Consider the following 25,750-nt stretch of genomic DNA (forward strand, 5'->3'; position numbering starts at 1 on the left):
GGTTAAAATTCGAGAGCCATCTGTCTGGAGTAACACTGCTCAGTATAGGAGACACTGACCCCATGTGCCTGTTTAAATTAAAATGAATGAAAACTCAATTCCTGACACTAGCCACACTTCCAGGGCTCAGTTAGCCACACGTGGCCAGGGCTGCCATATTGAATAGTGCAAATGGGCCTCCACTTGGTGGTTGGAGTTTTGAAGCCTGAGTAGGAGACAGACAGGGATGTGTAGGGAGAAGGTTCTGGGCAGGGAGGGAGCATCACAGCCGGGAGCTACTCTCTGGAGCCACCCAGGGTCTGTGCATCTGGGGCCTGTGGCATCCGGGTAGAAGAAGGAGAGACAGGGTCAATATCTGAAGGCCTTTTCTTTAAGGCAGAATGATTTGGGTTCTAATTTTTTAAAGAAATGTGAAATTGTGGAATTTAAGAGTGAAAATGACATGATTTAACTTTAGAAATTGAGGTGAAATCCATATCGCATTAAATGAACCACGTTGAATTGTCCAGTTCGGTGGCATTGACCGCATTCACAGTGTCGTGCCGCCACCCCGTCTGTGAGGTTCCAAGACATGGTCTTACTCCTGAGAAAAGCCTGTACCCTTCAGACTGTTGCTCCCCGCTCCACCCCCTGCCCCCAGGACACCATTCAGTCAACCTCAGTGGGGCTGAGAATAGGGAGCGGGGACCCTGGACTCATTTCCATGGAACCAGAAACTATCAACCAGAGAAGCCAGAGACAGACTCTCCAGGAACAGCCTCACCTTGGTGGGAAGAGACCTCTTTATCGCACTCACCATCTGGGCCAGATGGGGAAACCGAGGCCCAGGAGGACGGAGGGCTGACCCCAGGAAAGGCAGGAGTCGAGGGGACCGTGTTACCTGGCCTCTGCTGGCCCCGTCCTCAGCCCACGTAATCACCCCTACGCAGACCTTTTTACATCCCAACACGTGCTCAGCTGCTCCAAACCTCTCGGTCGTTAAGAAACAAGCCTTTAGCCCCTGTGACGGGCTGAGCCTTCCTAGGTCTGTGGGAGGCAGAGTGGAAACATGGAGAGAGCTGACCTCTTTGGAGGCCCAGACGGGCCAGCGTCCCCACTGCTACCTCGTCAGCGTCGGAAGCTTGGTTTCCTCTTCTGTCCTGTGGCCCGTGGACCCCCGTTCGGTGTGGGGAGACTCATCTGGGGGACTGCCTGGGCCACCCACTCTCCTGCTTGGCCTCCACGGATAATCTCCGTTAGCCTGCTGCTTCTTCCTAGCGGAAAGGACCGGTACCCCACCAAGAGAGGGGCTGAGGGGGGGTCGGAAAATGCCCCGAGAAAGATTTTCCTGCGGACGAACCAGGCGGCTTAAATAACACAGTGACCATGTTCTGGGCCCTCTGTCTTGGGAAACTTGGCTCCTTGAGTCATCTCCTGGCCACACTGTATTTTGGGCAAGGCTTTGTCACAGACCTGTGACATGATAAGGTATCGGTGGAGCACAGCACTTGCGTGGTGGGGCTGGATGCCACTCTCGGGGGACTCCGAGAGCCGACTCTGAAAGGCAGTTTCTTAGGGGAAAACACTTGCTATTCCAGCCAGCTTCCTGCCAACTCTTCCACAGCCTCCTTCCTCCTCTCGGCCCGGAACCCTGCAGGGATTCTGGGAAGCTGGGAAAAACCCTGCATGGAACCTGCGTGTGGAGGGGTGGGAGCCACCCCGTGGGTCAGGGGCTGGGGTTCCTCTGGACCACCTGCTCTTCCTCACCCAGGTTCTTGTCAGTGGGAAGCCTGCACCTCCCGCAGCCAGGGGCCCGGTCTCCAGAGCACACAAAGGAGAGAAGACAGTCAATGTTTTCGCAACGAGTAGGACAAACAGTCCCGGGCCCGCTTCTTTCTCCCTGAAGGCAGCCTGCTAGACAGGCCACGCGCTGTCCTCCCCTGTTCCCGGGCCGGCCCCCTCCTCCTCGTCCCTTTCCTGGCCAAGCCGCGGCTCAGCTGATGGGATGAGGCAGCGTCTCCTGGAGTCCTCTTCTCGCCGGCCGGCCCGTGCTGGAGTGAGGATGCTGCCCTTGGCTGGCCCTCGCCCCGCCGTCGGGAGGAGGAGACAAGAGCCAGGATGCAGGGCCCTGTCCCCAGGAGCGAGGCCGGAGTCACCCCCGCTGCCCCATGGGCAGGAGGCCCGGCCAGGGCGCCAGCCTCCGTCTCACTCTGAACCTGCCTCCTCCTGGGGCCAGGCGGGCACCTTGTTCTCCCCAGGACTGCTCCTGTCTGGGAACCTTCCTGGTGTTGTTGAGGAGCAGGACTGCTCCTTCCTCCCGGGTGATGAGGAAACATTGTGTGGCGTTTGGCGTGGGCACCTCTGGGAGGCCTGGGCTGGGCGAAATCCGATGCTATCAGGGCCTTACGTAACGCTCCCCACTGGGACAGGCCTCTGCGCCCTGGGCTCTCGCTCCAGCGTGAGGCAGGGGGTAGGGCAAGGAAAGGTCAGAGATGCTGGGGGACAGCGAGGGACAAGGCTCATGGCTGTTGGCTCCGGCCGGGGCAGAGGCCTGCGGGTGAGGACCCAGCGGAAGTCCAGCTCTGTCTCCTTCTGGACCAGGGCCACCGGGCTTGGTGGAATGTCCTCACTATCATGCTCAAGGCCACCCCGGGGCCAGCCAGAGCCCTGTGTTTCTAGAAAACCAGTAGGCCACAGGTGTCCTTGGTAAGGGCGCGAGTCTATATTCAGAAACCAAGCTGGCTTCTCTGGAAGGTTGTGGAATGTGCATTCCTCAGGACATGGGTGCAGAGGAGCCACAGATGTTCATGCCTTCGTGGGACGGGCAGGTGACACGCCGGAGCATGCACATGTTCATCTTCTTTTTTGTTTTTATTTTTTGGCAGTGCTGGGGATCGAACCCAGGGCTTTGCACACTCTAGGCAAGGGCTCCATCACTGGGCCACATTCTTAGCCCACCTGTGCTATTTTCTACCTAGAGATAATTCTTTTATTTTTGAGAGAGAGGAATTTGCATTTGTTGGGCACTTTGGGGACAGGCTCTATACCAAAGAACCTTGCTTTGAACTTCATATCCGTGGTCTCAGGTAACTGTTCCCATACCCTGTACCTACAAGAGCCTCCCGCACCTCACGGCCCAGACGCTTGATAACGGAGGGAGGTTTCAGATACTGCCCCAGGCCATGGGATTGGAAGGAGCGGCCCTGGAGTTAGGACTCAGCTCTGCCTGGCTCCAGAGGCATCCTCCTGATGACCCTGCCGGTGCTCTTCCAACTCTGGTCTCGGGCCCGTTGGCATTAGAATCTTCTAGAACCAGAGCCCCACCCCAGACTTATTGAATTAGATTTTTCAGGGGGATAGAACCCAGGAGTCGGAATCTGAAGTCAGTCCTCTCAGGGTAACTCTACTGAATGGAGACGTTTGCACACCTCCTTCCGGGGGACACTGCCCCTGTGAGTCAGTGAGGAATGGCAAAAAGGCGGCTGCTATTCCCAGGCGTAGGCAGGGGTGAGTCTGGCCCGGTTGGCCTCTGTCATGATGCGTCGCGGAATGCCACTTTACTTCTGTAGCCAGGGAAGAAGCAGTAAGCAAAGTCATGAATCATGGTTCCGTTTGTATTTTGGTTACTGAGGCTAAATATTTATTTCTTTAAGTAAGAGGTTCTGCTTTAATTAGAGTCGTAAGTAACCACAGATGCATCGAAATGCATTCTCACGGCCATAAGATGAACATCTCTCAACCAACGCCCGAAAGCAAGGCGCTCACATTTTTTTTAATGGATCAGTGAACTTGGATCAAAGTATTCAGGCTTATCTGAACCAAGCAGGAGCTTTCGAAATGGGAGAAGGGCCCAGAAGTTTAATTTGTGGACTTGTGTATGGTTGTTGCTGTAACTTATCAGGTCACATTTATGATGTGGTGGCATAAAAGTGTAAAGGTGTGAGCAATCGAAAGCCTGTGATCCAGAAGGATATAAGCTATATTTAGTTTTGAAATGGGTCCACTTCCTGATCTGACCAGGGATGGACACCCCCTTACATTCAGTCATTGGGAGACCCTTGAAAGATAAATCACATCTGTGGGAAAAGGGCAATTTAGCCTGGGCAGTTTTGTAAAAGCTCCGCCAGTGATTCTAACTGCATTTCTGGATGGGAATTGCTGCCCTAGAAGGTTCAGTAGGGGGAGGGCGTTGGCTGGGCAGTTAGACCTGGCTTTGGATTCTGATTCTACCACTTGCTAGCTGGGTGACCTTGTGTGAATTATTGAACTTCTCTGAACTTTGGTTTCCTGACCTGAAAAAAATGGAGGTAAGAGTGTCTGGCCCGGAAGTTTGTCATACGGATTCAATGGCATCATGCAGGGAAGAACCTGACCTGACGCTTAGGAGCACTTAACTTGGTGTTTGGTCAGGGCACAATTAATAAGAGAGATTATTGGTAATGTTAAGACTATGCTTAACTCAGAATGGGTTTCTGTGAGTAGGAGCATGGGTCACTGAAGAGCGTTGGTGGGACAGGGCAGCTCTTCTGGACTTTGGCCGTGGCTGGTGAAGATAAACCACAGCAAACAAGATTCTGTGCAAGCGCATGCAGCTAGTCATTAGACTCCAGAGCCCGGGGGACCCACAGAGAATTCTAGCCGGATCATTTTTTGCCTTCCTCTAGCAGAGCCACCGAGAACCTGGGATTGGGAGCAGGATGGTGTCCGTGTTCTGGGTGATGAGTATTTTTTTCATAATTGCCCACACTTGGGACCCTTAAGCTAAATTCCCCCTTGACAGCAGGGTCTAGGGGTCTGTGACCAGTGCAGCTAGAATTTAACTGGGCCTTGCTGTTTAAGGCAAGGTGCAATTGGATTCGCTGACCAGCCTGGATAGCATAGAGAGAGATTTGTCGCTGAGTGGCCACCCTGAGGGTCTTCTCTGAGCGACCTTGTTCTCTTTCTCCCTGAATCTCTGCATGGGGGTTGTCCGCTTTGCTGACACCTACATGCTGAAAACTGGCTGAATTCCTCCCCATCCCTCCAGCCATCCCTTTGCTGAAAGAAGACAACACAACGAGATTCTTCTATCTGAAAAACATATTGACAAGGTCAGTCACCTGCAAAAGCGTGGCACGGAGGGTCGTGGCAACCAAGCTGAGCCTCTAAGAGTGAAGAACAATTAGCATATTTACTAATTAGGGGCCAGTTGACCCTTCTGGAAACATCCTGGGATCCAGGACTGAACCCTGTGTCCCACTGCGTGTCCGCAGAACAGACCCGTGGCTCTTGCCTTCTGGAGCCCAAACTTTGACCTTTTCTTAGCCTCTAGCCTCAAAGGTCACGCAGGTCCATTTCAACACTGTGCCCCATGGACATGCAACTCCCCAGGCGCCGTGGCTTCCAGGTGTCCACCCAGATGACCCTCCTGGGCTGGGAATCACCCACAGAGCCTCAGCACCTCGCACCTGCGAGGATTGCTCCTGGCCTTTTGGCCTCCGGCATTCCAAGGCCACATGGAAATGAGTTTATGCTCCCTGTACTTCGTGATTCTCCGCCCCACGTGCGTGGATATTTGGAATAGACTCCATAGGAATTCTCTGGACGGGAAGACTGTGTTTGAGAAACGCTGGGCGAGATCAAAGGGCTTCTCACTCAGCCTGCAGCGACTTCAGCTGGTTTCTGGAGCCCCACACCCTTCAACATAAACAGGGCCTAGGACCCGGGTGGTTTTGTGATCTGCTTCTTGGGTTCTGGGGCGGGGGTCGATTTCCAGAGCTGGTGGTGAGAAGGCCCTGAGAATGCTGAGCATTTCCGGTGTGGGGTGCTGGGCCAGGGACATCAAAGGTTCGGTTGGTGGCCGTGCGAGTGCGCAAGGACAAAGCCTTCATCTGGATTCCCCTGCCCACCCCCCACCCCCGCCCTCCATTGCTTGTATTATTCACACCAGCCAAACATGGGGAAGTCGCATGACCGCAGCGTGTGCAAGCCACAGACAGCGCTCGCCTTGGCACCGCTTTGTACACGCGAACTTTGTGGAATTCTTGGCCTCTGGCTCAACCAGGATGAGGGTGGGGTGTGTGGGAGGGGCAGGATGGTCATGGTTAATGCAGTGCCACAAGTCTTCAGGATGTTTCCATAAAGCATGACCTCATCTCTTCCAGCCCGCTGGTTATCATTACGCGGGTGGTCACTTTTGACTTCGTGGTTACGAAAACAATCCCTCGAATTACCAATGTGGAAATTCATAGATTGCACATAGATGATCCTGACCTCCCCGCCAGAGACCAGAGGTTGGGACTGTGACTGTCACTGTCTCCTCGACATCAGAACAAGTTATTAATTCAAGGAAAAACAAAGCAAAGCAAAGCAAAACAATTCAATCTGGGCCGGATCGGTTTGGCACATAGACAATGAAAGAGCTGGGGAAGGTCCTCCCTCTTGCACTTTTTTAAATAACTGTAGTTCTTCATCCTAAACAGACAGCTGCAGTATGCTCAGTCGGAAGAGGAATTCATTTGTTCAGCAAAGATTTGTTATGCACCCACTGTGTCGTGGGTAGACCAGACTGATGGAGTCTCACCGGGGGGAACGAGTTAATAAGCCAATAAGATAATTTAAAATGGAAAGGTTTTCAGAATGGAATTAAATGACATGACTCAACAGAGTGAGGTTTTTTGTTTACCTATAAGTCCAATAAAATAAAAGTGTGTATTGAAAGATAGTAGCTAATTGGGGAAAAGTAGCTAGTTACTTTTTTCTTTGGTACCATGGATTGAACCCAGGGGCACTTAACCACTGAGCCACATCCCAGCCCTTTTTATACTTTATTGAGAGACAGGGTCTCACCGAGTTGTTTAGCACCTTGCTAAGTTGCTGAGGCTGACTTTGAACTCAAGATCCTCCTGCCTCAGCCTCCTGAGCTGCTGGGATTTTAGGCACGTGCCACCACGCCTGGCTGGTTACTTTTTTGAAAAAGTCTTTTCTTTGTTGGGATTCCTGGAAACTCTTAGAGAGGGCTGTTCTCCTAGAAACTGGCTCTTAGCTGGAAAGAAGCCTCAGGTTAATCACTGATCACGAACCAGCTGCCTCCTCTCACAGGGGGAAGCCCAGCCAAGCAGACCACCTGGGAAGGTGGGCACCGGGTCCCGGCCCTGGCTTACTGGCCCGGCACAGTCCCAGCCAATGTCACCAGCACTGCCTTGTTAAGGTATGAGACCCAAATGACCTGGTGATGTGGGTTTAGAGCCAGAATGGTGGTGGGTGCTTGGGTGGCCAGAGTCCAGGAAGCTCCTGGCACCCTCCTTGGACGTATTCCAGATACCTCCAAAATCGGGGTGCAGCAGGAGGGATTTGCCCAAAGGCAGTTCCTTATGCTAGTTCAAGGCAGGTACGGTGGCACTCAGCCACCCTGGGGATGACGGCCCAGTGAAGAGGGGACCTGGGTGTCACATGGGTCGGCGTCGGGTCCTGGCTGTGTCTGCTGCAGAGGAGGCAGCAGCACCTCGTCTCTGGGGTCCTGTTAGTCCACCGTGGGGCTTGGGGGAGGTGGCCCAGGGCCGGCTGTGGGAAGCCAGCCTGTCACCGGCACCCAGATGTCCCAAGAAAGGAGTGCAGATGCCCACTTTCCCTGGAGGGGACCGGGGAGGGAGGTTGCTGCGGGAGGGGGTGGGTCCTCGGGTGAGGTGGCTCTCCCGCCTCTGCCCTCGTGGCTCCTCTGATGAGTCAAGGCTCAGAGAAGCCACCACGGGCTGCATGGTGGCTGCCCCTCGCCCAGCGCAGATCCAGAGCCCGACTCTGCGGAGGAGAACTTGACTGCGGAGTGTCAGTCTGGGAGCAAGGCCCTTGCCACCGTGGAACCTGACTTACACGGGGACTTCTGTTTCAGCCGGGCACGTCTTTTCTGTGGTTCTGCCTTGACTTCACCAACTGCCGTGACCCTGGGTGGAAGCCAGGGCTCATTCATGGTGTCAGGGTCTGGTCTGGTTCAAGAGCAGTTCCCAGCTGCAGAACTTCTTTTCTCTGCTTCCTTCCTTTTTTTTTTTTGGTACTGAAGAGTGAACCCAGGGTGCTCTACCACTAACCCACATCCCCAGCCCTTTTTATTTATTTATTTATTTTAAATTTTTGTGACAGGGTCTTGCTCGGTTGCTTAGAGCCTCAGTTGCTGAAGCTGTCCTCAAACTTGTGGTCCTCCTGCCTCAGCCTCCTGAGCCACTGGGATTAGAGGCAGGTGCCATCACACCTGGCTTGCAGAGGTTTTTTATCTTTAGCCTTTTGGGTTCTGGCATGATGAGCACAGCAGATTAGAGGAAAGCAAGAGTCCCTGGCTCCCTCCAGTATCCCCAGACCCAACAGGGACACGCGGAGAGACTGGAGACCAGGGGAAGGAGGAGGAGTGCACAGCTCGGAGTGGGGGATGGGTAGGCAGCATCCCCGGCAGCCTGTGGGGCCCTCAGGAACTTGGGGTCAGCTCTGTGCAATCAGGAGGATGCAGTGTGCTGTCAGCAGGTGCCAGTAGGCATGACAACAGTGTCACAGCCTGGAATCGGTGATGTCGGGCTGGCCGGGACGAAGGCCAGGCGGGCTGCCTTGGGTGTAGTGCGAGGGCTTATCCAGAGGGGCCAAGGGTTCGAAGGCTGGGCTGCACCCGCCCCAGCAGCCCTGCAGTCCCTTGGGCCGAGTCGCTGACAACCGAGCTGCGCTGTCCTGTTAATTGAGGGCCTTGGAGGGTGATGATGGATGGAGGGGACGGTTGGGTGGCCCCAGGAAATGAGTTCTTTGGATAAGGTGGCTTTTGTTTGAGGGCAGCATTTCACCAGGACGAGACCGACACGCCCTGCCCACCTTTCTCAGGATACCCGTGGTGTTCAGTGAGTCCAGACGGCGGCCTGACGGCTCTGCCTCGGAGCAGCCTCCTCTTTGCTCTTTCCTGTGGGAATCCATAGAAAGCAAATGTGGGCGGAGCTTCCTGGTGCCCTCTCCTCGGGCTCCCCCAGGTCAGCTCTAGGCCAGGGGTTATGGTCTGCATTCAGGAGCCTGGTGCTCAGGCTTGGTGTTCGTGGGAACCCAGGTGCTTATCTCCTGTTCTAGTACTTTAATCCCCAAAGGCATAGAGCTTTCTGCAGACCAGAGGCAGCTCCTATAAACAGAGCGGAGGCCAGAGTTCCTCAGCCTCTATCCCAATGTCCCCAGGCATTATGGGACCCTGACTTAGGCAAGGGGACCTAAACGCTCCTATGTGGGGCGGAGCCAGGTAGTAGAAGCTCACAAGGAGACCCTATTGGCCTTGGTGTCCTGTGGCAGGGCTTGGGCCACAGGTCACCTTGGATCCATCGTCACCTGCCCGGCAGGCTCTGCCTCTGCTCTCTAGGGTGGAGCACGGGGTGCTGTTGGATGTCCCCTGATGATCTGGGATCCCTGTTCCCAGAGGTCATGCAGCTGGGGCTGTACTGGCCTCTAAGAGGGCTCCAGGGTGGGGCAGGTGCTGCCCAGACACACATGGATGTGGGCTAGCCCCTCAGCCAGCCCTCCAACCGCTACAGCATGGCCACAGCGGGAGGGGCTGCCGTCCTGGCCTGTCTCAGGGATAGTGGGAGGGATGAGACTGAGACAGAGAGAGAGAGAGAGAGAGAGAAGGTGGAATGAGAGAGCAGACAGTGGTGCCCTCTGTCCTGGCCCCAGAGCCTCCAGGGCAGCCTCCTCCGTCAGCCCCTCGCCCCTCACTCTTCTCACTCCCTGGGTCCGGGTCATATCTGCTTCTTCCCAGATAAGCTGTCCTTGGCTTCTAGGAAACCATCCCTCTCAGACTCTCCCTGGGCCCCAGAACTGCCCGTTGTGGCTGCCCTGTGGCCCTGCAGCCCGCTTCGTAGCCTGCCCAGCTTGAGCCCTTGTTAACCCTCTCGCCCTGGCCAGTCTCTGTTCCCAGGCTCCTGAGGCAACTCTGGATAAAAACACCAAGAAGCCAGTTCCGTGGCGTGCACCTGTGGTCCCGGCTACTGGGGAGCTGAGGCAGGAGGGACCCAGGTGTCCCAGTCTGAGCAACATAGAGAGACCCCATCTCAAAAAAGAAAGGAAGGAAGCAAGCAAGCACACACTCTCTCTCTCACACACACACACACACACACACACACTTCTCGTAAACAACCTTCAGAGCCTGGACTGGCCAGAGCTCTGTGAAGGAAGAAGAGAAGCTTCTCACAGCGGCTTGGAACTTGCAAAGATGCCGCCGCCGCCCACTCTGCGCCCACCTCCAGGTCACTGTGCAGAGGCCCCTTGGCCCTCCCAAAGCAGGCTCCTGACTGCCCTCCTCATAGCCAAAAGGCCCCGCAACTGGGGCTTCCTCTTATCTGAAGCTCACCTGGCTCCCTGTCCAGAGGCAAAGTCCACAGGACGTGGAGGGCCCCGGCAACTTTTAATTTCTTTTAAAATTCCAAGGAGAAAACCTGAACTTTTAGGTGGAAAAAAAAATGGCTTAATGCCGACATTTTTATATACTCACCTTTACACCCATACAATGATGAAGTCTGATTTATTTTTATGGAAGGAAAGGTCCAAGAACAAGCACACCCCGACCCTGTGAAGATCCCCAAAGCCAACACTCTGCCAGAAGCCAGGTGCAGACATGAACATCGTGAAAGTTCAGGCTTTGGCTTTTGCTTTGTTTGCTCTCTTTCTCAGAGGTTTCAAAGACTCCCAGGACCCCTCCCTCCCTCCTTCCCTCCTTCCTTCCCTTCCTCCCTCTCTCCCTTCCTTCCTTCCTTCCTTCTTTTCATACTGGGGATAGAACCCAGGGGTGCTCTACCACTGAGCCACACCCCCAGCCCTTTTTGCTTTTTATTTTGAGACAGGGCCTCCCTAAGTTGCTGAGGCTGGCCTCAACCTTGCCATCCTCCTGCCCCAGCCTCCAGAGTCTGGGATTACAGGTGAGCAATTCTCGGCTCCTAGGACCAGCTTCGAATTTAGGGCTTGAGATTTGGAGTAGCTAGGGTACCTTTGGTAGCCTTTGTAGGATAGATGCTCTCTCCAAATTCAGTCCTTCATCTAGCAGGGGTTTCATCTACCAGGGAGCATTTCCCGCTGACAGGGCTAACCCCAGAGACTTGGTCTTCTCCGTCCCTTGAGGAAGGACTTGATAACCAGAGCTTGCCAACGCAGGGCTGGGCCGCCTTGAGCAAGCAGCACGACTCGACAGACCTATTGAAGTCGTTGTTCTGGTTGGTAAGAGGTTTTCTTTGTGCTCTGGGTGGAGTAGGTGCCTCTGAGGATTCTGCCAAACTCTGAGACACCAGGATTCTGTGAAGGTTAGATTTAGTGCTAGATAATTACGATGCTAGATCTCATGCTAGGAGGGGGAAAAAATGAGATGGAAAAAGAAAGTCTACATTATATTCCCAAGATCTAATGTAGGTTCTGTTTTTTCTTGCTTACTGATTTGACTCATCTGTGACGCCAATTCCTCTTCAGATGGAAAAAAATACGGTAGAATTCATTCCAAAAATCTAAGGCAGATCGTGTTTTTCTCTCTCACTGGTTTGACCCTGCGGATGCTGATCTCTCTTAGGGGTGCCATGTAGAGAAAACTCAGCAAACAGCCCCACACCATCGCAGCCTTTTCTGATGGCAGTGAAGTGCTCTGTGCTTCCCAGTGTGTGGCAGGAACCTTGGACTCTGGACAGGTTTCTGGACTGTTCTGTACTCTGTGAGCGCTGACTCGGCAAGCCTTGACTGTGCATCAGTGTGGGATGCCAGCTCCTACAGCCTATCTCCCCAGATAAGCCCCGGGCTCCGCAGACTGTGAGACCTGCCGGCAGATAGAAACGCTCCCTACCCCGGTCCACAGATTCTGTCTGGCGTCCAGGGAGGAGGTGGGAGGGCAGGAGGAGCCCACGCCTGGCAGGTTCTCTCTGCCATGCCCTCCGAGGGTGAAGAGCCCCTCCCCAGGCCTCAGGGTGGGGAAGGTGGGGAGCTGTGGCCTTTGTGGCCCTCCCAGGTAGGAGCCCGCCTTCGGCTGCTGTGCCCACCTGGGGACCGGGGCCTCCTCCTGGCCTGAGAGAGACCTCACGTTGGGCCAACCCTGTCAGTGGGTCTGGCTCTCAGAGAAACAGGCCTGTTGGAAGGGCGGCCACTCTGTTCTCGCTGAAGAGTCCTTTCCGACGTGAGCACAGAGGATCGGAGGGGGAGGTGCCGTGGGGGAGGGTAAAATTGCATCACGTGACTTTAAAAAAGTCCCATTAACAAAACCTCCCAAAATGTTAACAGCGGCTGCCTTGGGGGGATAGACTGTGTGTGAGGTGTTCTCTTTTATGGTTTTGGATGCTCTGATTTCTTAGACCATAAACACTATTTTTATAATGGGAAAAAAAAAGAGCTAAAATAATGGGGGTAGCATGCGTCACATACCATGACGAGAGACTAAATATTTTTGAGACAGAGACCCCACTCTAGGCGAGTGGCTGAGGCCTCGTGGAGACAGGTTGAACTCAGTTCCTAGATACATCCCTACCCCTTTCCCATGTGGGGTGCCTCTGTTTGTGAGCATAACACAAACATCCAATAAGCGCTCTCTGAGTGCCAGGTTGTCTTCTTTATACCCTACCTGTGTGTTTCATCCACACAGCTACCCACTGAGGCAGGTACTTTGACTAAAACACCCATTTCACAGAGTAGAAAACTGAGGCCAGTGCCTCAGAAGATAGACAGGTGGCAGAGCTGGGATCCAAGCCCAGGTAACAGCTGGCTACAGAGCCTGGGTGCCGAGCCACCACACCCATCTGCCTCCTGTCGCAGCAGAAGTTGAAGTAGATCCCAAAGGAAGGGCAGGCAGGTGGAAAGGGTGGGCCGCAGGGAGGCTGTCGTGTTGGCTCTGAGCTAGTTCAGGTGGGATTTGAGCCCAGCAGGGCCAGGGAAAGAGCTGAGAGAGCTGGGACCGACCACATCTGGTTCCTTCTGCAGCGTGCTGGACATTTTCCCCACTGTGGTGGCCCTGGCGCAGGCCACTTTGCCCCAAGATCGACGCTTTGATGGACTGGATGCCTCCGAGGTGCTCCTGGGCAGGTCGAAGACGGGGCACAGGGTAAGTGGAGGGAGCATGTCCCCACGCCTGGGCTCTGCAGGAGGCTGGCCTTTGGCCTGTCATCCAGCACCTGGTTGCCTCTGAGCAAACATGACCACCTTCAGAAGACAGATACAAGTGGCTGGTTCCAGAAACCTCAGATCCTTTGGGAGAATCCCCACCCCCACCCCATAAATAATCCTGTTTGTTAATCTGAATATTTAACAATTAGCTAAGGGATGTGGATGTGAGTGCTTCTTATTCTCTATAATATTAGAATGATTTTTTTTTTCTGCATGCATTCAGTTTTTTGACAGCTTAGGTACCCAGCATGTTTTTGGATGAGATACCTGATCATGGGCTGTCACTTGTTAATTGTGGGGCTCCCTGACTGGGACGGGAGCTTTCCAAGGGCAAGAGTCCTGGCTGTTGGGTTCACCTCTAAATTCTCAGCACACCTACCAGCACCTGCACCCTGCCAGCATCCAGTCAATGCAAACTGGGTGAACAACGGAATAAAGACCTCTTGGACAGCAGGGACAGCAACACCCCTGACATTCCCCTGGCTCCGGGAGGGCTCAGCACACATGCTGCAGCCTGATCTTGACCAAGCAGCCTTAACCCAGCAGCCCCCCGAAATGGCTTTGGGCTTCGACTTCCCGGCATTACTTCCGCAGTGTCCCCTGTTTGGAAGCCCTTCATGGCAGCAGCAGCCAGGAAATGTCAGTCCTGATGGCCTTTCCCTGTCATTTCCAAGTGTTTGCCTTTCACCAAAGGAAGAGGAAGTGGGAGGAGGGAAGGCGTGGAGAGGAGCTTGGAGGCCCCTGCATCAGGCCCGGCAAGCACCTGGCTCTCTGTTGGGGACTCACACTTCAAAGGGTCTATTTATGTCTTTGAGGGTCACATGGAAGTGACTCAGATGTGCTCAAGTGCACCACGGGCTGGTGCTTATTTTATTTATTTTATTTTATTTTTGGAACTGGGGATTGAACTCACGGGCACTTGACCACTGAGCCACATCCCAGCCTTATTTTGTATTTAGAGACAGGGTCTCACTGAGTTGCTTAGTGCCTCACTTTTGCTGAGGCTGGCTTTGAACTTGCCATCCTCCTGTCTCAGCCTCCTGAGCCCCTGGGATGACAGGCATGTGCCACCGCACCTGGCTGGCTGGTTGCTTATGGAAGCAGCCCTTCCCTCCCAGCGTCCCCTGGCCACGCAGAACACTGGCCCTCAGTGGCTCAATAGGCCACTGATGCCTCTTTGCACATTAATACAGTTCTTAGTTGTCAGATTAGGCTGGAAAGGGCCTTTGAAGATGCTGGCATGCCACAGGATTGTTGCAGAGCTGCGCACCCCTCCAGGTCTCTAATCAGAGGCCGAAGCAGGAAGATGGTTTCCGCTCTGAGGCTGGAAGTTAGCACGGTGTGACCCTGGGGGGTTATCCAGGACGTCAGTGGAGAGGTGCTGCTCAGTGTTTATTGCCATGGCTACTAACAGGATAATTGGGGTCACCAGGAAGTGCTTCAAGGACTGTGGTCTCCTTGACGTTGTTGGTTGGCCTGTGGATGCCAGCTCCTGCGCGCACTCACTTCCGTTCCCAGACAGGGGAGCGCGCGCTCTCTTCCTCTGCTCGCAGCTTTGCGCAGACTCACGAGGGGCCCCAGACCAGCCCGTGCGCACAGGTTAGGCCTGGAACCAGGTGGGAGAAGCCGATACAAGTCCCAACATCATCATGGGGACCTGTGTTGTGCGCCAGCGCAGCTGGAGTAGGGGTCCGTTTGCTCCCAACCATGCGCAGAGGTCTCAAAAGACACAGCCGGCGAGCTTCGGCCTGCGGGAGGCGCTGAGGTGTCCTCAAGGGTGAAAGCGCATGCGTGCTGGCACCTGGGGGCCACGCCCAACTTCCCCGGCAGCAGACCTGTGATGTTAGTGGAGGTGCTCGAGATAGACTATTTGGAGTCTGAGGGTACCGGGTGTCATTTCTGGTCCAGAATTCAGGCTGGGTCTTCTCTGGTCAGCTTCTCTCTTGAACTGAGATAATAGTATTGAAGACACTAAATGGTCTTGAACTTGGAATGGCTTTAGGGAATACCAGCAAGTAAAAACATGAGTGTGTTTTTGAAAAATACGGATATCATGACACATGACACCCCCACACATTCATATGTGTATATCGTTCATATGTATTTCTTAACGTAGTCTGTGTCCACCCACAGATGTGTCCTCCTCAGCTTATAAGAGTTCCAGTAGGGGTTGGTTTAGGAAACCATTCTGGTTTCTAGAAGCTCAAGGTACCCTCTGGACAGTCAGCTCAAAACAATATACAGGTGCTTATCAGCAGATAGGTTCTTCCCTCTATCATAAATCAAGTAACCCAGGGTTGAAGAAATAAGCCACCTGGAGTCACCTCCCCTAGGGCCACCTCCCCAGGTCATGGGCTTCGAAGTGTGATGCACGTAGTGTTCCTACCGTGGCTTCATGACCTACTTCATCCCCCTCCTGGGACATCATGTCTGTGATGGTCAAAACCCACAGCAGCTGACACTCGCAACATCGTCGCCACCGTCAGCCTCTCACTTGAGAGACAGAAGCTGGTAGGTAGTCTCCCCAACACCAATCACTTCTCTTAGGGAGGCCCCTAGTGGTGAAAGAGGTCATCATGAGTGACAGGCTAATGACCCACGGCCTCCTCTATCCACCCTTTGGGAGACTGCGGGCTGTGCGCCCCTGGCCGGGGGTGAGGGAGCCCACCTTCTAGTGATACTGTTTAGGGTTGGCCCCCAGGACCTATCATAAGGGGAGTCCTGCATGGCTGGGAAAACAAGAGGCCAGGTGCCTGTAATACCAGCCTCTCGGGAGGCCCCCGGAGGAAGGATCACTTGAAGCCAAGAGTTCAAGGCCGGCCCGGCTACATAGGGAGATCCTGTCTCGAACAAACAAACCCGAAACAACAACAACAAGCCAGTCCACCAAGAAGGCCACGGCAGGCTTGTGAAGATAAGATCATTTCTGAAATTCACCCAGGCCTCTGGAGAGGAAATATCTCCACTGATTCCTACTTAAACTTGCCAACCTTCTTCCTATGCTGAGGTGCAGGAGAAAGCCATGACACGTCTGCTCAACAGAAAAACGTGCATGCGAGTTCCTCTGCATCCATCCACATTTCCAAAAAATGACCCACCCCACAGTTCTGCTTCCTCTTGGATTCTGGAAGTGACTTCTGGTCGGGCCCCAGGCGTATTCAGAATAGGGCAGCCCACCCTCTTGGGTTTCTGTTACCCAGACGGTATTGACGGTTTGAAGTGGCCAACCTCGACTCCCCTTTTCTGGAGATCTGAACACCACATAGATTGGTTGACGGTGGACGGTCCAGCTCTCACCTCTGTGCATTCCAGGGACACACAGCAGTGTTCCACCGAGCGGAGGAGCTTTCGATGAGGGATGGAGGAAGTGAGGGTTTCCGTTAGGACGTCTTTTCCTGTCTGGAAGGAGCCTGCTGTCATCACATGTAACCGGGGTGTTTGCAGGGGTTGACAGCACAGAGCATGAGAGCAGCAGGTGGGGGTCCCCGCCCTGGGCAGCAGCCTCTCAGGGCTTAGGAACTTGTGGGACAGATGTTTACGGCTCCAACAGATGTTTTCATTTTTTTTTTTTTTGAGCCCCATGGAAACTCTGAATCACGTCAGCGTCTTTCCAGCAACGTATACAGTCATGATTCATACCAGGGCAGTCTCATGCCTCCAGCCCAAACCCACCAACCTACAAAGAATTCTGGCCTTTTATTTCCTACCAAATGCTTCCCTGGAGAACTCTGAATGAGGTGTTTCCGTTCTTTAGGGTAATTCTTGCATTTATGACTCGATGAGGAAAGATTTCCTCTGTCTCAGTACAGTAGGACTGAGTCACAGGCTCAGAGGCTAGGCTGGGGGTGCTACCCAGTGGTAGGGCACTAGCCTTGCGTGTGTGAGGCCCTGGGTTTGATCCCAGCACTAAAAACAAATAAACAAAGAATACACAGGCCCAGAGACTAGACTGTGCCTCGTGCTGGGGGAAATTAAGGCTTTCTTTCTCTTGTACTGTCCTTGCTCAAGGGTCTGGTGGAAAAGTGACTTGAAGCTGAAGGAGTCTTTTTTCAAAAGGGTCAGCTGCATCAGAGGCCCTGGGGATGTTAGTGAATCAGGCAGGTCAGCAGGCTCCTTTCTGCACCTGAGGGATGGGGCACAAGCAGTACTGGTGGGCATCCCCACCCTTAGGGGGACCCTGAGCTTGGTTTAAAGCTCTGCCCTGGCTGTCTGGAAGTTTTCAATTTGTGAACAAAGCATCCCTGATTCTCGCTTTGCCCCCGGACCCTGCCAATTACAGAGCGAGTTTCACTAGATGGTCCAGAGGCCTCCGCTTCTCTTTAACAACTAGCAAACAACTAGCAGAATAACACTTCCGTGCGTCTCCTGGCTGGCTACAGGCCCGTGTCTGTCAGTGTGTGTGGGGTGGGGTCCTGTGGACCAGGAGAGAGGTGCCGTGCAGGGAGTAAGCATTGCCGTCTTTTCCAGGTGCTGTTCCACCCCAACAGCGGCGCAGCTGGAGGGTACGGAGCCCTGCAGACTGTCCGCCTGGAGAGGTACAAAGCCTTCTATATCACCGGTGAGTGGGGGCCGCCCAGCCCTGCCTCCTGCATGCAGGAGCACCTGGGTGGGGGCTCCTGGGTTCTTACTGAGGTTTCCAGGAGTTATAGTGAGCTGTCCTCTGTCGAGGAGGTCAAAACACCTCTGATGGTGCCAGCCCCATGCCCAGGCCTGGCGGAAGGACCCAGCACGGCCCTGGAGACACCAGTACACCAACAAGGTCTTCCTGCTGGTTGCCTGAACTTGCAGCCGACTCCTAGCTCGCAGCACTTCTGGTCTGTTCCTTCTCATGTGAGAGAATGTTCCATTGTGACGCTTTCTTTTTTTCTTTTCTGGTTTGGGGCATTGAACCACTGAACCACATTGCCAGTTCTTTTTCTTTTTCTCTTTTGGTACTGGGGAGTGAATCCAAGGGCACTGTATCCTTGAGCCACATCTCTAACCCTTTTTTATTTTTTTATTTTTTTTAATTTTGAGACAGGGTCTCACTAAGTTGTGGAGGCTGGCCTTGAACTTGTGACCCTCCTCTCTCAGCCTCCTGTTAGCTGGGATTACAGGCGTGGCCACCATGCCGCCTGGCTTCCATTGTTGTGCTTTAAATGCCAGTTTGGCTGGACATGAAATGGAAACCTAGAGATATTTTAAAGTGTAATTTACTTGACAATAAACTGTTTCAGAAAATAGATTTTAGAGGTTTATTTAGCAGACAGAAGTCTCTTTTCTTCTTGGTTCACTCCATTGCTCCTTGGATTCCTCTATGGCCCTTAAATGTATAGTTTAGAAATGTCACTCTTGAACGTTGCTCAGAATCTTCCAGTGACTTTTTTTTCTGCCAGCTGAAATCAGACTCCCTGTCCTGGACCAGGGGCTTCCAGTCCCAGATCTTCAAGAGCAAGATCCTTTGTCTTTGGCCTCCATGTTAAAATCCCTCTGGGCAATGAAGGCTCCATACACAATGCCTCCTTGGTTGTAAAACTCTCTCTTATCTTTCCAGGTGGGCAGGATTTGGAAAAGTTGTGTATCTGTCTCATTGTCACCTATGATGTCATTTTTGCATTGGCTCTATTTCCTTGACTGGCTTTAAGCTCTCTCAACACAGAACTCAGGGCTGGTGGTGTATGTAGCTCATATGTGTCTGGCTTGCCCTGGGTTCCATGCCCGGGAGCACTAGAAGCCATCTGAACCCAGAATTCTTTAGGCTCTTTTATTTTTATTGACCTGAAGTGCTTAACCCACGGTCTTGTACAGTAAGACAATGAAGAGGAGCTGAGAGCTGTGGCACATGCCTATAATCTCAGCAACTCAGGAGGCTGAGACAGGAGGATGGTACGTTCAAAGGCAGCCTCAGCAATGGCAAGGCGCTCAGCAACTCAGTGAGACCCTGTCTCTAAATAAAATACAAAACAGGGCGGGGGGTGTGGCTCAGTAGTTGAATGCCCTTGAGTTCAATCCCTGGTACCAAAAAAAAAAAAAAAAAAAAAAAAGATGAAAGAGTCCAGAGAAATGTGTGAATCCTAACATGTTTTAAAAGGAATGAACAAAAAATTAAAAAGCCAAAAATCTGGGATAAGATGCAGATTCCAGTTTGATGTAGTTATTTAATGTTGGAGATTTTCAAAGAATTATGTAATAAAACCAAAAATTATTTTCTCTGGGTGTAGATCAGTGATCCCAGAGAAAATGTGGCGTGAAAAAACACAACTTTTTTTTTTTTAAATTTATAACTCAAGGGATATTAAAAATGTCACAAGAATCTTTGATTCTCTAAAACCCCAAACAAAACAGTCAGATATTTGCTGTGGTTTCAGATGAAAGTTCCTAGATGAAAGTCCTTATATGACATGATCTAAGAGGTATGGGACTCCAGGCCAAGTTAATTTCAGAATAACCCTGCCGGAAGAGCCCTTGGCACCACGTTAGTGGAATCCTAAATGTCACTGTGAAGTAATAGGGTTGTTTAAAGCGATCACAATCAGACAGGAATTCCAATCCCCAGGGAAGGTCTTTTCCTCTGAGGAGCCACCAGACACCCAGGGTAATCTGGGTGGGGACACTTGGACACTAGACATTTGATAAGGATTGGGAACAGGGTGACACACGAATGTGTTCGGATTCTTCCTTAAGCCCCCACCCCCACTGTGAAAAATTTGCACCCTAATTACTTAAAACTGCTTTTGGATAAGCTAGATAAATTGATGTCTGCTACATTAGAGAACAATGTGTTCTTGTATCATGAGGATGCGGATGTTGTGGTCAAAAACTAGGAGTGGCCTCTGTTTTGGTGTGTGTGACCTACAGTTAAGGTACCTCATCCCACCCCACCCCACCCCCACCCCCGCCCCATTAAAGTAATTAAGGCAAATTTCACATAGTGAATGGCATAGATCTAAAACGTGCAATTTGGTGAGTTCTCCCGTGTCTATGCCTGCACAGGTACCCCAGTGCCGTGAGTTACAATGACCATCTTCAGATGCTGAGCCAACTTGGTATTACCGGACAAACCCACTTAGTCATGATGTTGTATTATTCTTTTTATATTTTTCTGGATCAGATTTGCAAAGATTTTGTTTTTAATTTCCCCTTCTTATCATGTCTGTGCCAAGGTTCGGGATTGGGTTTTTCTGATCTCATAAAAAAGAGTTGAAAAGTGTTCCCTTCTCTTCTGTTTTCTGAGAGGGTTTGTGTAAGATTTGGTATTATTTCTTTCCTATTTGGTTGACTTCACCCATGAAACTTTGCCAACTCCAAGATTTTGCCCTGTTTTTCTCCTAAGAGATTTTGTCGTTTTAGGCATTACATTTATGTTTTTGATCTGAGTTAGCTTTTGTTTGTGGGTGTTAGGAAATGCCCAATTTTCATTGTGTTACATGTTGATATCCAATTTTCCTCATACCATTTGTCAAAAAAGACCATTCTTTCCCCCACTGAATGGTCTTGTCACCCTCATTGAATACTAATTATGTAATAATCAACATATTTGTAAGGGGTTTTTCTAGGCTCTCTCTTCCATTAGTTTATATATAGGTCTGTCTTTAAATGTCACTACCATACTGTTTTTTAAAAATTTTTTATATAGTTGTAGATGGACAGCATGCCTTTATTTTACTTATAAATTTTTAATGTGGAGCCGAGGATCAAACCCAGTGCCTCACACATGCTAGGCAAGTGCCCTGCCACTGAGCCCCAGCCCCAGCCCTACCATACTGTTTTGATTACTGTCATTTTGTAGTTAAGTATGGAAATCAGGAAGTGAAAGGCCTTCAGCTTTATTCTTCCTTTTCAACATTGTTTAGGCTATTCTGGGTGCCTTGAGGTTCCATGTGGATTTTAGAATGGACTTTTATATTTCTGAAAAAAAAATCATTGGGATCTTGGTAAGGGTTGCATTAAATATGTATGTCACTTTGAGTGGTATTGACATTTTAATAATTTTAAGTCATTCATAAATATAGTATGTTTTACTTATGTATTATTTAATTTCATTCAGCAATGTTTTATAATTTTCATTGTGTAAATATTTGCTTTCTTGTTAATTCCTGCTTTATTCTTTTTTTTTTTTTTGAAATGGAACTGTTTTTATACTATCTTTTTCAGATTGTTCATTGTTAACATCTATAAATATAACTGATTTTGTGTGTGTGTGTGTGTGTGTGTGTGTGTGAGAGAGAGAGAGAGAGAGAGAGAGAGACTTGTAGGGTTTTCTATATATAATATCATATATGAAAGAGATTATTGTACTTCTTCCTTTCCAATTTTGATTTAATTTTTTTTCTTGTCTAATTGCTCTGGCTGAACTTGCAATACTATGTGAAATAGATGTGGCAAAATTGGGTATCTTTGCCTTGTGTTAGAGGCAGCATGTGTAGGAAAAAAAAAAACTTAGGTAAATCAACATTTGAGTCTTTCTGACCCAGGTGATTTATTTAACTTTTCTGGCATCTTAGTTTCCCATATTTAAAATATGGTCAGTAATGTGGGTTTTTTCCATTTTTTTATTATTATGAAAGGGTATTAAATTTGGTCAGAAGTTTTTTTGTACATTAATTGAGATGATCATGAGTTTTCCCCCTTTGTTCTATTAATGTGACGTATTGCATTGACTGACTTTCATCTGTTGAACCATCCTTGCATTCCAGGAATCCATCTCAATTGGTCTTTTAACATGCGGCTGAATTTGAGTTGCTAGAATTTTGTGGAGGATTTGTGTCAAAGTTCATAAGAGATTCCGGTCTGTGGTTTTCTTGAAGTGTTTTTCTGGTTTTGGTTCAAAGTAAATACTGCCCTCATAGAAGGAGTTAGGAAGTATTCCTTCCTCTTCAATATTTTTGGAAAAGCTTGAAAAAAAGATCAATATTAGTTTTTCTTTAAAATGTTTGGGGGAGTTCACTGGCGAAGTCATCAGGTCTGGGGATTTTCTTTCTTAATAGATTTCTTTTTTGCTTTGGTTTTGGTGATAGGGATTAAACCCAAGTCTTCATGAATGCTAAATAAGCACTGAAACTCTGCTACACCAAGCTTGTCTGTAGATTTTTGATTACCGATTTAGTCATCTCCTAATATTTATAGGTCCATGCAGATTTCATGTTTTTCTTTGTGATTTAGTCTCGGTAGGTTTTATGTTTCTAGTAATTTGAATATTTTATCTAGGTTATCCAGTTTGAGGACATTTAATTCTTCATAACATGCTCTTACATTTCTTTTTATTTCTTTTGGATCATGAGCAATATGCAGCTGTCATTTCTGATTTTAGTAATTTGGATCTTCTATTTTTATTACTCGACCTAACTAAAAGTTGTCAATTTTGTCACTTTTTTCAAAGGACCAACTTTTGGATTCACTGATTTTTCTTCATTTTTTGAGAGGAGGATGTACTACGGGTTGAACCCAAGGGTGCTTAATCACGGAGAAACCTCCTCAGCCCTTTTTAAAATTTTTATTTGAGACAGGGTCTCACGAAGTTACTTAGGCTTTGCTGAGTTGCTGAGACTGACCTCAAACTTGTGAGCCTCCAGCCTCAGCCTCCCAAGTCTCTGGGATTATAGGCATGCATTACTACATCTGGTTATTGTTTTTATATTCTTTATTTATCTCTGACCTACTCTTTATTATTTTCTTTCCTTCTGCTTTCTATAATTTTTCTTCTTTTTTCTAGTTCTTTAAGGTGTAAAGTTAGGTTGTTGTTTTACAATGTTTCTTGATTTTTATTTTGTTTCATTTTATTTGAGATGGGGTTTCCCTATGTTGTCCCTATGTGTTCCAGGCTGGTCTTCAACTTCTGGGCTTAATCTTGCTAAGTTGTTTAGGGCCTTTCATTTGTTGAAAAAGGATTAATTTAGCCAGGCACTGTGAAGTGTGCCTGTAATCCCAGTGGCTCAGGAGGCTGAGGCAGGAGATTGCAAGTTTGAGGCCAGCCTCAGAAAACTAGCAAGGCCCTAAACAACTTAGCAAGACCCTGTCTCAAAATAAAAAAATAGAAAGGACTGGGGATATTTCTCGGTGTTTAAGCACCCCTTGGTTTAATCCCTATTACCAAGAAAAACAAACAAACTTCAATCCATTGAATTGCCTTGGTTCCTTGTCTAAGATCAGTTAACTGCATCTATATGGATCTATTTTAGGGCTCTATTCTGGTCCATTGATCTATTTTTCCTTTCTTTCACCAATACCACAGTCATGATTATTTTAACTTTCCAGTAAACTTTGAAGTCAGGTAGCCCCTGACATTTTTATTCTCCTTCAATATCTTATTAGCTATTCTGAATCTTTCGTCTCTCCAGGTGACCTCCATAATCAATTTGTCAGTATTCACAAAACAAATTGCCAAGATTTTTATTGGGATAGCACTGAATACTTGGAGCAAGTGGTGGGGAAACTGACCTCTTGACCATCCTGAGTCGTCTTGTCCATGAATGCAGATTCTTTGTTAACTTGATTTCTCTCATTAGAGCTTTATGGTTTCCCTCAAGTAGGTAGTATAGATATTTTGTTAGATTTATACCTAAGTATTTTATTTTTGGAGGGTGCTACTATAAATGGTATTGCTTTTAATGTCACATTCTACCTCTTCGTTGCCTATACGTACGAAAGAGACCAACTCTTGGATATTAACCTTGTATCCTGTAACCCTGATGTAATCTCTTCTTAGCTCTGGGATTTCAGAGGGTGGATTCTTTCAGATTTTATGCATAGACAATTACCTCATCTGTGGATAGACAGTTTCTTTCTTTCTTCCCAATAGCATGCCTTTTATCTCCTTTCTTCATACATCAAACAAGACTTCTAGTATAATGTGGATCAAGGAGCAATAAGAAGCAATATCTTCATCTATTCCTGCTCTTAGCAATAAAGCCTCTAGTTTTTGACTGTGAAGTATGTCAGCTGTAGGGGTTTTGTATATGATTTTTCATCAAGTTGTTTGCTGAGTTTTTTAAAAAAATAACAAGTGAGTACTGAATCTTGGCAAATGGTTTTTCCGCATCTGTTGGTTTGATCGTGTCATTATTCATTAGCCTTTGAGGTGATGGATTCGAGGAATTGATTTTAAATCTTGAACCAGCTGTGCAGACATGGGACAAATCCCACTTGGTCATGGAGTGTACTTAAAAAAATACATTGAGGGCTGGGGTTGTGGCTCAGTGGGAGAGCGCTTGCCTCGCATGCATGAGGCCCTGGGTTCGATCCTCAGCACCACATAAAAAAACATGTAAATAAAAATAAAGGTATTTTAAAAAATACATCGATAGGTTCCATTGCTAATATTTTGCTGAGGATTTTTCCCTCTATGTACATAAGAGGCATTGGTCTGTAGTTTTCTTTTGTGATACCTTTGTGTGGATTTGGTGTTCGGTTCATGCTGGTCTTAGAGAATGGGATAGGACTGTATCTGTCCTCTGTGTCCATCTTCTGGAAGAGACTGTAGAAAACTGGTGTCATTTCTTCCTTAAATGTTGGGTAGAATTCATCCCATAGCTTGGATCTGGAGTGTCCCCCCAAGACTTAGTATTGAAGGCTTGGTCCCCAGTTGGTGGTGCTATTGTGAGGTGGTGTCCAGTAGGCCACTGGCATGCCTGGGAAGGGTAGGCCTTGTCCCCAGCCCTTTCCTGCCACCATGAGATGAGCAGCTTTGCTGGGCTGTGCCCTTCTGCCATCATGTTCTACCTCACCTTAGGCCAATGGAGCCGGCAGACAGTGGATGGACGGCAGCCTTTGAAACCATGAGCCACAATCAATCTTTTATTCTTTCCTTTAAGTTGTTTTACTTAAGGATTTTGTCACAGCAGTGAACCCGGCTACCACGTCACTTATGCCTGGTATTTTCTGTCTTGGAAGTTTATTATTATTTCAATTTCTTTCACAGATACAGGCCTCTTCAGATTGTCTGTTTCTTTGTGTTGTAGCAGTTGTCTTTCAAGGACTTGGTCTGTTTTTATCAAGGTTATCATACTTATGTGCACAGGTTTTTCATAATATTTCTTTATTGTCCCTTCAATGTCTGTGGGACATTAGTACCAATGTCATCTTTTTTATTTCTGATATTAATGGTTTGGGTCTTTTTTTTCTTAACCTGGCTAGAAGGTTATCACAACAAAACAAGGTTAATAAAAGAGATTAATCTCTTAATAAAACCAGCTCTTTGTTTCATTGATTTTCTTTATTTATTTCTTGTTTTTAGTTTCATTGATTCCTGGTCAAAATTTTATTGTTTCTTTTCTTCTGCTTATGTTGGAATTAATTTCCTCTCCTACGTCTAGTTTCCTAATATGGAAGCTTATGTTATTATCTTTAGGTCTTTTTTTCTTTTCTTATGTATGCATTTAAGACTTTGAGTTGCCCTATTAGCACTTCTTTCATCCCATACCACCAATTTTGATGTTTTATTTTCATTTTTTACTTAGTTACAGATATTTTAAAATTTCTCATGAGGCTTGTCCTTTGACTCAAGTGTTATTTAGAAGTGTGTTGTTTAATCTTCAAATATTTTGGGATTTTAAATCTTCCCATTATTGATTTCCAATTCAATTTCATTTTGGTCTGAAGGTAGACATTGTATAATTTTTATTTTTTCATATTGTTCAGGTGTGTGTTATGGCCCAGAATATAATTTACATTGGCACAT

At 49.0% G+C, this 25,750-nt stretch overlaps 1 protein-coding gene across 10 annotated transcripts in view; it reads left to right on the plus strand.

Annotated features, from left to right (window-relative positions):
- Nucleotides 1-25,750, plus strand: part of Arsg (arylsulfatase G) — a 117,832-nt gene that overhangs the window by 83,732 nt on the left and 8,350 nt on the right. For 8 of the 10 annotated variants that reach the window (XM_077800875.1, XM_077800874.1, XM_077800876.1 and 5 more), the window contains 3 exons: nt 7,060-7,168; nt 12,913-13,033; nt 17,563-17,653. In XM_077800875.1, the coding sequence (XP_077657001.1) occupies nt 7,060-7,168; nt 12,913-13,033; nt 17,563-17,653 (321 nt within the window). Of the gene's footprint in view, nt 1-7,059; nt 7,169-12,912; nt 13,034-17,562; nt 17,654-20,067; nt 20,179-25,750 lie in introns of those variants that run through there. The other 2 variants (XM_077800880.1, XM_077800879.1) reach the window with 2 other exon arrangements.

The sequence above is a fragment of the Urocitellus parryii genome, chromosome 7, assembly GCF_045843805.1.
Source record: "Urocitellus parryii isolate mUroPar1 chromosome 7, mUroPar1.hap1, whole genome shotgun sequence".
Classification (NCBI taxonomy): Eukaryota; Metazoa; Chordata; class Mammalia; order Rodentia; family Sciuridae; genus Urocitellus; species Urocitellus parryii.